At 57.3% G+C, this 12,791-nt stretch overlaps 2 protein-coding genes across 5 annotated transcripts in view; both read right to left on the minus strand.

Annotated features, from left to right (window-relative positions):
- The window catches only part of EPN1 (epsin 1), an 8,022-nt gene extending 7,711 nt beyond the window's left edge, over positions 1-311 (minus strand). For all 3 annotated transcript variants that reach the window (XM_027860086.1, XM_027860087.1, XM_027860085.1), the window contains exon 1: positions 236-311. The gene's annotated coding sequence lies outside the window, so the exon portion shown is untranslated. The remainder of the gene's footprint in view (positions 1-235) is intronic.
- Positions 312-869: 558 nt separating this feature from the next.
- Positions 870-12,791, minus strand: part of U2AF2 (U2 small nuclear RNA auxiliary factor 2) — a 12,576-nt gene continuing 654 nt past the window's right edge. The window contains exons 2-12 of one of the 2 annotated variants that reach the window (XM_027860034.1): positions 9,395-9,530; positions 7,026-7,070; positions 6,666-6,769; positions 6,279-6,430; positions 5,074-5,190; positions 4,311-4,449; positions 2,740-2,819; positions 2,496-2,618; positions 2,198-2,284; positions 1,661-1,909; positions 870-1,557 (exon numbers count right to left, since the gene is read on the minus strand). In XM_027860034.1, the coding sequence (XP_027715835.1) occupies positions 1,423-1,557; positions 1,661-1,909; positions 2,198-2,284; positions 2,496-2,618; positions 2,740-2,819; positions 4,311-4,449; positions 5,074-5,190; positions 6,279-6,430; positions 6,666-6,769; positions 7,026-7,070; positions 9,395-9,530 (1,367 nt within the window). In that variant the 3' untranslated portion in view covers positions 870-1,422. Of the gene's footprint in view, positions 1,558-1,660; positions 1,910-2,185; positions 2,285-2,495; positions 2,619-2,739; positions 2,820-4,310; positions 4,450-5,073; positions 5,191-6,278; positions 6,431-6,665; positions 6,770-7,025; positions 7,071-9,394; positions 9,531-12,791 lie in introns of both variants that reach the window. The other variant, XM_027860033.1, reaches the window with a different exon arrangement.

Consider the following 12,791-nt stretch of genomic DNA (forward strand, 5'->3'; position numbering starts at 1 on the left):
GAGAGACCCGGGGAGCCAGAGACAGGGGAGACACAGAGAGACCCGCAGAGACCCGGGGAGCCAGAGACAGGGGACACACAGAGATACCCGGGGAGCAGAGACACGGGGCAGAGGCCCAGAGGCAGGGGGAGACAGGGAGGGACCTGCGGGAGCAGAGATACGGGGGATCCAGAGAGCGCTGAGGGATCCGGGGAGGGGGAGCCCCGGCCCCGCCCCGCCCCCCTCGCCCGCTCACCCCGGGGATCCTCGGGCTCCGGCTCCCGGGAGGGGGCGGGGAGGGGGCCGCCGCCGAGCGCAGGGGAAGCGGCCGGGAAGAGGACAGCCGGAAGCGGAAGTCGCGCCCCGTCCGCTTCCGGCTTCCCTCAGCTGGCCGCCCGCCGGGGCAGGCCGCGTCGCGTCACTTCCGGCCGGCGCCTCAACCACCGAGAGGAGAGCGGCTAGAGCGACGCACCGTCAGGGCGGGAGCCGAGGATCGAGGGAGGCCGCAGGCCACAAACCGAGAGCTGGACCGGCTCGACGGCATTCAGGCCGCCCGGCCGGCCAGGGCCGAGCAGGGCACTCCGCACCGCCCTGTCTGCCTCTTATGGATGGGGGTGGGACTGAAAAGACCAGGCACTTCCTCCCGGCCCCCTTCCCCCACCCCGCCCCGCCCCGCCCCGCCCTCATCGGCCCACTTTACACAGGAAGGTCCCGGGCCGGTTGGGGGAATAGGGTCGGCTCTAGTGGAACGCAAAGCGTGCCTCCCGTGACGTCATCACACCTGGCCGTCTCCCCCTCCCCCCGCGCAGGTGTAACTGACTAGAGGGGCCCACGTGGGCAAGGGAGGGGGCCGACGCGCCAAGACACCCGAGTCAACACCGGACGCGCCATAAAGTAAAATACAACAAAATGTTTAATGAGCAAATTCGTCTTTAGCAAATATGAAACTGCCAGGGGGAAGGGGCGGGGAGGACGGGAGGGGGAGGGGCGGAGAGAAACAACATCTCTACTACATAAGAAACCATCACGGGAGGGGGCGGGGTCCCAGGGAGGGGGCGGGGCGGGAAGAAGGGCTTTATGGTCCTGGGCGGGCAGAAGACGAGGGTCAGGAGAACAAAATTGAAAAAAGTTTTGGCCGTAAAATATAAACACGCTATGTCCCTACCGCGAGGGGAGATGGGGGGCCCACCCCACCCCCCCAGTACCCTCCCCCATCCCCCACCCCGTGTGTGTGTATTGTGTGTGTGTGTATTGTGTGTGTGTGTGTGTCCGTGTCCGCACCCCAGCCCCGACCCTGCCCAGAGCTTCAGCCCCCCCTGCCTTCTGCCTCCGGCCGCCGCCTCTTCCTCCTCCTCTCCTGGCCGGGGACGAGTGAGGGGGGAGGGATGGGGGATCCCCCAGCCAGCTCCGGCCCCCTGACCCGGCCCCCCTCCCCGGCTGCTTCTACCAGAAGTCCCGGCGGTGGTAGGAGTCGGGGTCGCAGTACTTTGTGACAACCACTCTGTTGGCGAACTTGCGGCCCGTCAGGCCCTGCATCGCCTTCTGACAGTCGAACACGGACGTGAACTCCACGAAGATCTGGTGGGGGAGAGGAGAGGAGCTGGGGGCTAGGCCCGAGCGGAACCCCCGCCCCGAGCCGCGCCACGCCACGCCGGGCCCCCGCCCCGCACTGCCTCCTGACCTTGCCGCAGCCCGGCACCTCCACACCGTCCACCGGCCGGGGGATCTCGATCGACTTGACCACCCCGTACTTGCTGCACTCATCCCGCACGTCCTCCACGATCTCCTCGTACTCCTCGTCGTCCAGCAGCTCCTCGGGGAGCACCATGTTCATGAGGCACAGCACCTCCGTGGGGTGACCGCCCATCTGCACCTGCGAGCTCATCAGGCCGGGGACCTGCAGCGTCACCGGCGTCTGGTTTATCGTGCTCTGTGGGGGGGGGCACGGGAGGGCGGGGTCAGGCCGCGGGCCTGGGAGCCTCCGACCCCTGCCCGCCGCTGCTCTGGCTGACCTCCCCCTCCTCCCCGCTCCACTCCTAGGCTCCGCTCCGCACCCCGGGGGGAGGCCCGCACCCCACACCCCCCGCCCCCTCCCAGGCTGCTGCCCAGCCCTCTGCCTGGCCTGCCTGTCCTCTCAGCTCCTCCCAGCCCGATCCCACCCCCCTTCCACCCCCCAGGGCCCCCTAGCCAATGGAAGATGACGTGCCGAAGGGCTCACCAGCGTTGCGTTCTTGGCTCCCACACTAGCCCTCTGTACCAGTAGCTTCTTATCCCCCAGTTGCATCCCGTTCAGCCCCGCGATGGCCTGCAGGGGGTGGGGTGGGGGTGGGGCGGGCGTGGGGGGAGTGTGGGTCAGGGGCCAAATTCCCCAACCTCCCCGTACCCCAGGGGTACCGGAGTGGGGGCAGGGGCAGAAGGCCTGTTCCCCACCCGTCCCGGGGGGCTGTCCGACCCTCCCTGACACCCGGAGCGCAAGCACGCAGGGCCCACCGGCAGAGGTCCCGGGGGGCACTCACCTGGTCAGTGACGTTGATGTCCACGTACTCACAGAAGGCGTAGCCCTTGGAGAGGCCCGTGGCGCTGTCTTTGACCAGGTTGAAGGCTTTGAGCGGCCCGAAGGAAGTCAGCAGTTCCTTTACCTGCGGTGGAGAAGTGGGGGGTGGCGGGCGGGCGGGGTGGAGGCGGGGACGAAATGGAGCGAGTCAGGGGAGGGAAAGCAAGAGGACAAGCAGGTGACAGGGGAAGTCGGCAGGTGGTTACCTGATCGTCATTCAGGTAGTTGGGGAGTCCCCCAATAAACAGCTTGTGAGCAGAATCTGGGACCACAGTGGACACGACACCTGCGGGAAGGAGAGGGGCACCCCTTCAGCTCGAGGCCACGCGGGCCTCCAAGGGTCCACCCCCCAAATCCCACCTTCCGCTCTGAGTGATCTGGGGCCACGGACCCAGGAACAGCAACGGAGAGGCAAAGACTCTGGGTGCTAACCCCCTCCCCCCAAGACGGACATCAAGGATCTGCCCCACGTGGGTGAGGCCCAGGCTCGGGGGCCGCGCAGATCTCCCGGACCAGGCGCAGCAGGGGGCAGACCCCGACCAGCTGGCAGGGCCCGTGGCAGCCGGCCATTTGGACTGCAGAGATCTGGGCTCTGCTCCCACTGTGGGTGTGACCCTGGGTTAGGAAAAGGCCAGTTACGATTGCCCGAAAGCCTGCCCGCTCCTCAGCAGCAACCCTGGCAAGAAGGGTGAACTCTGCCCCAGGGCCAGGGGAGGCAGAGGTCTGAGACCAGCCCGGAAATGGCGGTCACGGCAGGAGTGGGCCAAAGCTCCACAGGCCAACTTGACATTCAAGGGTTTTCTGGATTCTAAGGAAAGGCCAGAAGGTCCTTGTTGGGCGTGACCCCCTCCAAGAGCCCCTCTAAGTGATGACCCACTTTTAAAATGCCATTTTCTGACTTTCTGGTGGGAGGTACTGAGGGACCGTCATTTCCAACCTCCTTATTTCACAAAGGAAAAAGCTAAGAGCTTGCTTAAGGTCACTCCAGGGAGCCGCAGAATACAGATAGGCCCCCAAGTTCAGGGCTCTGGCAGGAGTAAAGACTGGGCTCGTTACCAGTGGTCAGAACAACTTATGTACAAACTGAGGCCCAGCGATGTGCAGGCAGAGCTGGGATGCAAACCTGAACCCGAATCCCCAAATCAGTGTAGGGCTTCCTCAAACCCCTCAGTATCTTGCTCAATGAAGACCCCACTTGACTGGCTAACAATGAGATCTCATTCTTAAGGTAAGACGCCAAGGTAGAAGAGAAAGCAAGAAGGAAATGTCCCGGGGGGTGGGGGGTCTGAGCCCAGGCCTGACCTGCCAGCAAGGAATCCCACTCCACAACACCTCAGGAGCTGCCCAGGCTGAACACTGTGCCCCCTGCTCCTGGCGGCTCCCACGTGGAGCCCCGAAGATGTGCGAAGGCAGCAGGCGGCATGTCCTGCCTCCTCCTCTTCCCTTCCCCCAAACTTTCTTTGTCCTCACCAAGCTCCCTCTTCGACCAGCCCTTCCTTGGGGGTCCGGCCCACCTGGATAGCCTCTGGATACTTACTGGCCAGCAGCTTAGTTCTATAACAGAACTGGACCAGGCCTCTTCCAAATGCAAAGTGGCTAAAGCGGGACTCTGGCCCTGGGCTCTGGACACGAGGCCTTGATACATTACCGCTGACTGGGGCAGCGCTTTATCCACTCTTACTGAGCTCATGGTCCACCCAGACTTCCAAGGCCCTCCAAAGGATCCCTAACTGGGGATTAACACAGCAGGCAGGGTTAAGATTTAGGGCTCCCTCACCGGGCACGTAGACAGAAGGGTTTTCGGACATGCCAGGCAGTGGCTGGTAGTCATGGGGCCTCCGGATCTTGAGTGATTGGCCCTGGAAGATGATGCCATCAAAGGCCATGGCCTGAGTCGTCTCGTCCACTGATCGGAACTGAAGGAAGGAAACAGAAATGCAGCGCCACGGACTATCAGAAGCTAATCACAATGCCTTCCCTCATCTCACCGTTCACTGGGAAAACAGAGGCCAGACAAGAGAAAGAGAGCTGCACCAGTTTTCAACAAGTCAGCAGCAGAGCTAGAGTCAGAGACTGTGGGGGCAGCTAGGTGGCGCAGTGGATAGAGGTCCGACCTTGGAGTCAGGAGTACCTGAGTTCAAATTCAGCCTCAGGCATAAAACACTCATTAGCTGGGTGACCCTGGGCAAGTCACTTAACCTCACTGCCTAACCAAATTTAAAAAAAAAAAAAAAAAAAAAAAAAGAGGGTATTTCCTCTGGGGCAGCTAGGTGGTACAGTGGATAGAGCTCCGACCTTGGATTCAGAAGGACCTGAGTTCAAATTCAGCCTCAGACACATTTACTAGCTGTGTGACCCTGGGCAAGTCACTTAACCCCACTGCCTCATCAAAAAAGAAAACTAGAAAAAAAAAATAGAATCGGAGACTGTGACCACCCCAGAGGAGTTCTGAGATGACCCAATGGGGTTCAAAAGGCCAAGGTTCATTCACAGGAGCTGGGGATCAAGCAGCCCCTTCACAACACGCCACTCCAGCTCACCTCTAGGAAGGCAAAGTTCTTATCCTGGTTAATCTGCACGGCCAAGACCGGGTTGCCAGGGGCCTGGGTAAGCCCCCCTAAGCGCATCTGAGCGTTGAAGAAATCCATCATGGCTTCCTGCAGGGGGAGAGGAGAGAAGGGGGGGGCGGGGAGGTGGAGAGAGGAGGGGTGGGGTGAGAGAGGGAGACACGGAGTAGGGGGAGGGGAAGGGTGGGAGGGAGTGGGAGGGGAGGATGGGGAGAGTGGGGATTTGAAGGGGAAGATAGGAAACCGTAAGAGAAAGGTAAGAGGCAAAAAGAGAAGCGGGAAAGGGTTACAGAGAAAGGAAATACTCGAGGCCCCAAAGAAAAGGCCCAAGAGTATGGACAGAAACGTGAGAGAGGGAGGAACAGAAGAAACAAAAGGGAAAGAGAAGAAATTGTGGGCAGGAAGCACCAAAAGGACCAGGGGAGATGACGTCAGGGAGAGGAGAAGGAAGAGCAGGGCAGAGCAGGGGCGCCCCGAGAAGGGGCCGAGCCGGCCCAGGTCAATGGAGGGGCGTGAGCAGCAGAGGGAGAGGAGAAAAGCAGGAACCGAGAGGCGAGCACAAGAGCAGACAGGGACAGAGAGAGGAGGGAGAGGACGGGGAGGGGGAGGGAGAGAAGAGTGATGTGGAGGGGCCTGGCCCTGGATTCCGGGGGCTAGTTTATCAAATGTAGCAAAAAGCGCAGGTTTGAGAAAAGCCAGAATGGCCCTTACTTGCCTTGGACGACGGTAGCAAAATTGCTACGAGGGATCTCAGCCCCACAATTTTCACTTTAAAGAGAAATGGAAACAACTCTTTGATCTGGGGATTCTTGGGGCGGAGGGAAAGGGGGGGGAGAGGGACGCGGGATGGGGAGTGGGGCCAAAAAAAACTGCAACGACGGGAGGGAACGCAGTGGAAGAGACGGCGCCAGAGAACAAGAGAAAAAACGGGGGTCAGGGAGACGGCGTGCGTGAGTCTCTGTCCCTCTCTCCAGTAGGTGCACATGTGTATTCCCTGGGGTAAGGGAGGTGGGGGGGGGGAAGGGGAGGGAGGAAAGGAGGGCCACCCCCCCGGCCCCTGGAACAGCGCCATCATCCGTCTGCAGTGAAAGGGGGCCGGGGGGGGAGGGTCTGACCCGTGTGGATTCCAGGGAGTTGTGGGGGAAAGAAGGGGAGAGGGAAGGAGGGAGGGGCAGTACCTCGGTGATGCCAAAAGGGATGTTGCCAACATAGAGTCGACGGGCCTGCCGGGTCATCTGGCTCCCAACCACAGGCACAGGTGTGGGAGTCACTGCCAGGCCATCAGGGGTCATGGTTGGAAGTAGGGCAGTGGCTGGAATTTGACCGGCAGCTGGTAGCAGATAGAGAAGACAAAGAACCAGGCTTACAAATTGGGCAATACAAGCCCTGATCTAAAAACCTCCTGAGGCCCACATGGTACCCCACTTCTCTACCTTCAACCCCCCCACATGCAGCCCCACTGAACAGCTCCCCCAGGAGGGCTCTCCTCGTAGTAGGCCCTCACGACCCCCAAATAGGGGTGGGCCCCCAGGCCCACGCCAACCCCAGGAGAGGGGTACACCCACCTTGCATTGCCTTGTATTGCATGGGGGTGATGTGCTCGAAGCCAGGTGGTGGGACATCCCAGTATTTACGAATCTTCTTTTTCTTCTCATGACGAGGGGAACGACTGGGGAGAGGGGAGGCAAGGGCAAAATGGGGGGGAGAGGGGGTGCCTCAGTTTAGCCCAGAACGGACCCCTTGTCCGTTCCCCCACCCAGTCCTTCCCACCGCAGGCAACTCCGTTCTCTCCAAAGGGAAAGAGGGGGATGTGGGAGATGGGGCCCCAGCCCTGGGAACGTTTCCACCCCAATGTTCATGGAAATAGGGGGCCAGGGAAAGGGGGGATGGACATTGGGGGAAAGGCGGGAGGGGGAGAGGCTCACATTACTCCACCGTGTTCCTCTTTAGCAGCTCTGGTCAAAGGTTTGCTGGGGGGGGAGGGAGAGGTGTGGGGAGGAGCAGCTGGAGAGTATCCTCTCTCCTTTGCCCCCCCCCACCATATCCCAGAGCCCCTCTGGGCTCAGGACAGGATGACCACAGACAAGCTCCCACCCCTTCCTCATTCCCAAACAGGAAAGGGGAACACGAGAAGGGACAGGAGAAGCCCGCCCTTGTGAGTACAGGGTTTGGGCAGGTGTGCTGAGATAAAGCCCCTACCCTGTCCCTCACCCCCCAATCTGGACATCCCCCCAGGCTTGAGAGGATGACTAGGAGAGAAAAAAGGAAAAGGAAAGAGGAGACAAAATAACTGGAGAGGAAGAGAGGGGAGGAACCTCCAGAGGGTCAAAGGATACCAAGTGGCCAAGAAGAGATGATCAAGTTACAAAGAATGCTTCTTTGACAAAAATGAGCTTTCTCCTTAGCCCAAAGCCACTGGAGACCCCGAGAAAGACAGAAAGCAGAAGCCAACCCCCAATGGGACACAGAAATGGTCTGAACCAGTCTCACTTTTTGCTTCTTATCCCCAGGGCCTAGCACAGTGCCTGGTATACAACCGGTGCTTAATAAATGCTTGCTGACTGACTCTGACCAACCACCCAACTCTCCAGGTGAAAAGGCCCCAGGAGGCCGTGGGGGCCTCCACGGCCTGGCCCAGCTTCTATGGAGCCGTCTCCCAACTGCACACCTCTGCCAATGCTATCCCCTCTAGCTGCACGCACTCCTTGGGTGCTGTGGCCTTTGAGCACTCCAAGGTCCTGTCAAAGCTCAGCTCTAACTCTGCCTTCTCCATGGCAGCCTTTCTTCCCCCTCCCCAGGAATTCTACTTGCTGTGTCAATATTTTCCAAGTACTTACAGGTAAACACGTATCCTGTCCCAAGAGAACGCCTCGAGGGCAGAACTACAGATGTACACCTTGTGCCTGACACATAGCACATATACAAGAAATATGTTTCCTGGTTTGCTGATGGTCCAAGAGCCCCCGTCTCCTAGAAGCTGGCATGCTGCCTGTCTCCAAGTGCCTCTGGGGATGGAAAACCCTCCCAGGGCCAGGCAGCTGCTCTGCCCCATCCCCTGGGCGCAGGAAGTGTGCCTGGCACAAAGCCACCACGAGAGAACTGCCCATGGATCGATTAGGCCCAAATCTCTCTTTGCACCTTTACCCTTTGTGTTCTGCCCTCTGGGGCCAGAATAAAGCAAGTCTTTTGTTACTGCTGTTTGGTCGGGTCTGACTCCCTATCATCCTATTTGGGACTTTCTTGGCAGACATATGGTGCTGGTTTGCCATTTCCTTCTCCAGTCCATTTGACACATGAGGAAACAGACAAACAGGGTCACCCAGCTAGAAGTGTCTGAAGCTGGAGAAGTGGCGTCACCTTCCTGACTCCAGTTCTGTGCATTATGGTACCCCCGAGCTGCCCCCCAATTCTTCCTCGGAAATCATAGGATTTTTTGAGTCCAAAAGGACAGCAGGGACCTCATTCCAAGGGCCAGACAGGCCAGACCATGTGTCCCATGCCTGTGAGCCCACAAGCAGCAGACAGAACCTGAACCTGGCGTTGCCTCCCAGTCCAGAGCTCTCTCTTTGGCCTCCCCTCCTCCTCTGTGCCAAACACCGGGTGACCACAGGTACACAAAAAGCCAGAGGGAGACGTCCCCATGGACGTCGCAGGCTTTGCTCCTCGCCCTCTGGATACCCCCCCAGTTGGTTCTGGGTCCTCCTACTACACGGCGCCCAGCACGGAGCACAATGCTGCAGCCCAGCAAAGGTCATGGAGCTCTGCCCAACAACCATCTGGCACTGAAGAGGGTCAGATTAAAGGGGACTGAAAGGGACACAAGCACCATCATCTGGAAAAACCAGGCACGACTGTACTGGCCCTAAAGGGCAGAATCAGGCCCAATGGGGCCATGTCGCAAAGAGATGACTTCAGGTCAGCGAGAAGGGAAAACTTCCCAGGGCCCATCCAAGAGGAGCCTGGGGATGCCTTGGCAGGATTAAAGGGGAATCTGGGGCTCTCAACATGGCCCCAGACCACACTTGCTGGGTTGGTACCGGGGTCTTCGGCTTCCTGTGGCTGAGCTTGCAGGCCTCTCAGCCCCTGTCTCACTGACGAAGCTGAATTTTCAAACCCAAACATCTGACTTGACTTACACACTTAATCTTTTCGGACAAACTTAGGGGAACCCGTTCACGTCTGAGGACAGAGGTAAACACCAACAAACCCCAGACTCCACATTTCCTTCCAGAGCCATGCATGCACACAGAAAGGACAAAACCCCTACCCACAAGCACTGGGGAGCCCCTGGTACCTGCGCCGCCTCCGATCCCGAGAAGCACTTCGCTGGTCGCGGTTGCGACGATCTCGACTGCGACTCCGCCTCTTCCGGTCTCGGCTGCGGCTCCGGCTATGGCTGCGCTTACGATGACGGTTCTCCTTGTCTCGTTCTGTGAAGCGGGGGGAAGTTAAGAGGATGAGCTGAGAGATGGGGTCTGGGCTGGAGAACTCACCTCCCCTTCACCTTGTCTGCGTGTCGCGTGGCAGGACCGCTGAGGGGTGGCCGAAGGGAACGCACAGCTGGACTCCTGAGGGAGCGAGGGACAGGAGGCAAGAGAGCTCAGGGCTTGGGAAGAGTTGCTAGGAGCAAGGGACAAGAATTCAGAATCTCCTGCATAGTTTGTCTGTCTCACACCACCCCGCTGCCATTTTCCCAAGGTTCAAGGCAAGATCCCATATCCGTAAGGGGGAGAAACTCAACCTCTGGGACCAGCCACTACCTGAGTGTGAATAATACAGAAGCTGCCTCTTCTGAGGAGGCTCAGCTTTCCTCGGCCAACCCCCTTCTCTGCCTGAGGCTGGAAAGGATCTGAAACCCAACCACCTCCACCTAAGGACTCCTGCTTCCTGGGGCAGAGAATCAGTCTCTGGTGGAGTTTTCACATAAGAGATCCCATACACCATCTCTTCCTCAGAAGGCTGGCCAAAAGACTGTCAGAAAGAGGAAGGCTCTCGGAAGCCCTCGAGTTCAAAACACATCTTTGTCAAATAGAAAAGGAGAGGGATTTATGGAAGATGATACAATCATGGAAGCTTCTATGCAGATGTCCAACCTGCCCAACTCTCAGACCAGGGCCTCCTTCCATCCTGAGCCCATTTCCCCATTTTAGAAAAGATCAGAAGCAAAAATAAAAGAGATCACACACAGGGACAGGACTAGAACCTGTTTCTAGGCTGACACCCTACTGCTGAACTCCACGCACCTCTCTCCCAATACCATGAAGGGATGCTGCCACGGGGTCCGTGGCACAGAGGGAAACTGGGATCAGAGCAGATGTGGCTAGAAACACACACACATCAAGAGTTCTCACCAGACTGAGTCCAGGAAGCAGCTCACAGTGCTAGGATACATTCATGGCTGCTATCCTAGCTAGTGGGGCAGATGCAGATCCCTTCAACATATGTACCCTCACTCATTCCCCACCCCACCTTCAGCCTCCTAACCACCTTGTAGCTGTTCAAAAGATGCTTCTGTATTTAAAGTGAGACCACAGAGACACAGACACCCACAGATGCTTGAGGCATTCAAAGACTCCACCAAGATCAGAGAGTGCAGGATGTCCTCTCAAGGTGAGTGCCCACTGCCACATCAAACTTCCTCTTCCCTTCAGGAATCCAGGACCCTAGATAGGCCCAGCCCTACCTCCCCTCTGCTCCTGGGAAAACAAGGATCCAAAACCAGTGGGCTCAGTCTTACACCCTTACAAAGGGCTAGACATCATCTTCTCACTCAGGGTCTTCTCCTAATTCTCATCCCTCCTCTGGAGGGAATTCACTGGTGGACACCCACTCCCACCCCAGTTAGACTACAAGTCCACCAGAAAGATGGAGAGCTTAGTTTTAGAGGAAGGAACCCTGGGCTCACAAGCTCAGCTAGGGCCAGGAGATCCCTGAAGTGATCTGGGCTAAGACAACTGTTGCAGACCATCTGAGGCCCCAGAGGGATAGGAGCTCACATCTTCTGAAATCAGGGGACCAGAATGGCTAAGTACCATTTCTGGTTCTGACACTGATTCCAGATCACCTAGGATGACAGGCTGAAAGACAGGAGCCCTGGGTTCAAGTCTTGGCCCCACTTAGTTGGGTGACCTTGGCAAAGTCCTTGCCTCCTTCTCTTCGAGGTAAGGTGACCTGACAAGTCTAGAAAGTTCCCAATCCTCCTAGCAAATGGCAAACTTGAGCAGGACGGCAGATATCATATCATCTAGTCCATCTCTCTCTAGAAAAGGAAGAGGGATAAGGCTCAGAGAGGAACCATCACTTGCCCAAGGTCACATAGTTAGTAAGCAATAGAACCAAGGCTCCAACCTAGACCTCTCCCCGTTGTAAACATTCCTTCTGAATAGGGCTACTGTGCTGAGATTCCGGCTCCAACCTGGATTTGCTGGATAACTTGGGACAAGTCTCTGCCATTCTCTGGATAGCAGATTTCCCCCTCTTTAAAATGTGACCAGAAGATTAAGCCTGGATTGCTAGCTCCAGAACCTAGAAGCAGGCGATATTGGGAGTCGGGAAACAGAACCACTAGGCTGTGGCCACAGGGGAGACGTGAGGCCCAGCTGAAGGAACCTGTGAACTGAGGCAGAAAAAGAAGGGGAGTTAGTGGTCCCAGTCCTTCCAGCTCCTGGTCCCAGAGAACTGGGTCAGTAGGGTTCCAAAACCACAGAGAGGGAGGTTTGGCATAGTTCCACACCCTGCTCAATTTCAGGACTTTCTTAGGGAGTCTGTTGGTGAGACTAGGATCAAAGTACTTGGGTTCATTTCCCTATTTGCCCCATGGCTGCCTGTTGGACTACTATAGACAAATGCCTCTGCTTCCTTAGACCTCAGTTTTCTCATCTCTGTGATTGAAAGAACCTTGGACTTGTCCCCCAGAGTTGGATATAACTCTGTTCTGTGTCCCTGGCTCCCTCGAAGACTCTGAGTGAGCCTTTTCTTCCCCTTTCTGGGGATATTTCCTCCTTGAAGTGGAAATGAGTTCCTGCAACTGACTTACAGAAAGAGTTCAAGGGGGGAAAGGGATCCACAAGTGGTCCCCTAAAGAAGAAAGGGCTAGTTTGGAAAGAGTACGTACACAGGAGAAAGGTAGAGGTGCTATCAGCAGAGGTGAAGGAGACACCAAGCTTTGTAGGGGGAGACCCTAACTTCAGCCAGCTTCAGGGAAAGGGTAAATGAAGGAAGAAGTTCAGATACAAAAGAGCGACCAAACATTTCAGGGCTATCTGGAGAAGAAGGGAAAGACTTCTTTCTAAAGAAAAGGGTAGACAGGTGGACCTGACTCTCCAAAAAAGCATGAGGAAAGAGATACCGGGCAAAAACACTAGATAAAGAAGGGGAAAAGAAAGCTCTCCAGGTTGCCTATCACGTAAAGAAAACTCTGAAAGACAGAAACCAACAAGTAAGATAGACCAGGCCCCGGGGATCAAGAAAAAGCATAACCTGAAGGGAGCAGAACCCAAATAAAGTTCCAAACGAAAAAGAGAGAAGAAACTGAAACACGGGACGGGACGCAGACAGCCTCCATTCACACTCGCTGTAGCCCACGTGCTGAGGAAATGTTCGTGGGGGGGGGAGAGGAGGAAGACCTTAATTCGCCCCCTGCCTAGTCCGAACCCCCTCCTTCCAAGAGAAAAGGAGTCCCCTCCGAAGCC

The sequence above is a fragment of the Vombatus ursinus genome, unplaced genomic scaffold (genome assembly GCF_900497805.2).
Source record: "Vombatus ursinus unplaced genomic scaffold, bare-nosed wombat genome assembly UNPS02014175.1, whole genome shotgun sequence".
NCBI classification, from domain to species: domain Eukaryota; kingdom Metazoa; phylum Chordata; class Mammalia; order Diprotodontia; family Vombatidae; genus Vombatus; species Vombatus ursinus.